The sequence below is a fragment of the Manihot esculenta genome, chromosome 17, assembly GCF_001659605.2.
Source record: "Manihot esculenta cultivar AM560-2 chromosome 17, M.esculenta_v8, whole genome shotgun sequence".
Classification (NCBI taxonomy): domain Eukaryota; kingdom Viridiplantae; phylum Streptophyta; class Magnoliopsida; order Malpighiales; family Euphorbiaceae; genus Manihot; species Manihot esculenta.
The window spans coordinates 28229761-28231373 of record NC_035177.2 but is presented as its reverse complement, the minus strand read 5'-3'; the positions used below and the strand labels follow the sequence as shown (position 1 = coordinate 28231373).

Here is a 1613-nt window from a genome sequence, read left to right as displayed (position 1 = left end):
TTTATTTTAAACAATATATATATATATATATATATATATATATATATCTGTGCGATTGCTGCATATTTTTATTTTTTTTATATTAATATAAATAATAAATAAAAATTTTCTTAAAAATTATTTTTATTCTTAAAAAATATTTTTCATAATAAATATTTTTAAAAATTTTATTCTTTATAAACAAACAAAGGCTACATTCTCTAAATTATGATATATATCAGTGTGCCTTCATAAGATCATAGTCTTCTAATTTTACGTATCGTACTTAATTATTTTTCAATACATCTTGATAAACTTAAAATTGATTGAAAATTCTAGGAAAATTAGATTTGATGCTACTAATCATTGTTTGAAACAGAGAAAACAGCCGGTGAAGAGATTTCTGGATATGAATATCATAATTTATGTCGATAAGTTTTCATGAGTATTTTTCATTCTATGTTAAATTTTAAGTTGTTAGAGTTCGCTTTGAATTTTTAATTTTTTATAATAAAAAATTAAAAAAATAGATTTAAATCAAGACGAATCAACATCAATCGGACATTAAAAATTTAGATAGATATTAATAAAGGAAGCATAATCATTAAAAAAAACACAAACATAGTTTTAAGATGTAATACATTGTAGATATAAGTTCATACACAAATATGTTTGTCATTGGTGCTTCATTATAGAGCACTTATTTAATTATTATGCAAATCACATATTAAAGCATAACGTGTTCGTGATCATTTCTTCGGACATTTCACGAGATGAGCAGAAACATCCTTACTAAATTGGACAATAAACTCTAGCAAGGAGTAAGGATCTTGTATATTCTCATGGATCTTTTCATATTCTAAGGTCCAACGAACCACACTGCCCTCTCCTTTAGGTGTAGCTTGAACGGTCAACTTGAAACTCTTATATTCCTTCAACACATCTCCTTCGATCACTTTGTAGACGGTTAACAAATTCACATTATCTATGGTTTCAATTACTTGCTTAGCCACTTGAACAGACCCACCTGTTTTTCATTTTTATACTTGATTAATAATTTTTCTTTTTAAAAAAGAAAATTACAATTGAAAAAGATTAAACGCTTACCATAGAAATATTTCCAGCAAATAATAGCGCCTTCCTTACCCCATTCACCTTCAAGAAGATCAACACTAAGAATTTTGTGAGGGGACATATTGGGTATAAGGTATGGTCGGGAACTGAAGACATCATGAAACTGATCTGCAGGAGCATCGATCCAAAAATGTATCTCTAATTTGCCCCATAGTGTCATTTTTAGTTTTTGAAAAAAGAAAGATACAGAGTGAGTTTCTGGTGATGCTTATGATCACTGATGAATCTAATGATGCATGAAGTCCTTTGGCATTGCTTTCTATATATATAGAAGTGGCATGAGCTTAATTGTCATTTGAGATATTTTCCTACTCAATTATTAAGCTGTGACTATTTTGAGTGATTTCAATTAGAATGTGTATTATGGGATGAAAAATATTGCAAATGCCTTAAATAATTTTCTTTCATTAAAATTATTATTATTATTATTATTATTAAGGTAATGTATCCTAAAATATTGGTTAAGGAAAAGGCAAGAAGATTGAGGAAAAATAAGATGT

At 27.2% G+C, this 1613-nt stretch overlaps 1 protein-coding gene across 1 annotated transcript; it reads right to left on the bottom strand.

Annotated features, from left to right (window-relative positions):
• Positions 1–583: 583 nt before the first annotated feature.
• LOC110607619 (MLP-like protein 28) lies at positions 584–1338 on the bottom strand. Its single transcript, XM_021746768.2, has 2 exons — positions 1087–1338; positions 584–1006 (listed from the first exon to the last, which is right to left on the bottom strand). Exons 1-2 carry the CDS (start codon positions 1271–1273, stop codon positions 729–731), a joined length of 465 nt encoding a protein of 154 aa, XP_021602460.1. The 5' UTR covers positions 1274–1338; the 3' UTR covers positions 584–728.
• Positions 1339–1613: the final 275 nt, after the last annotated feature.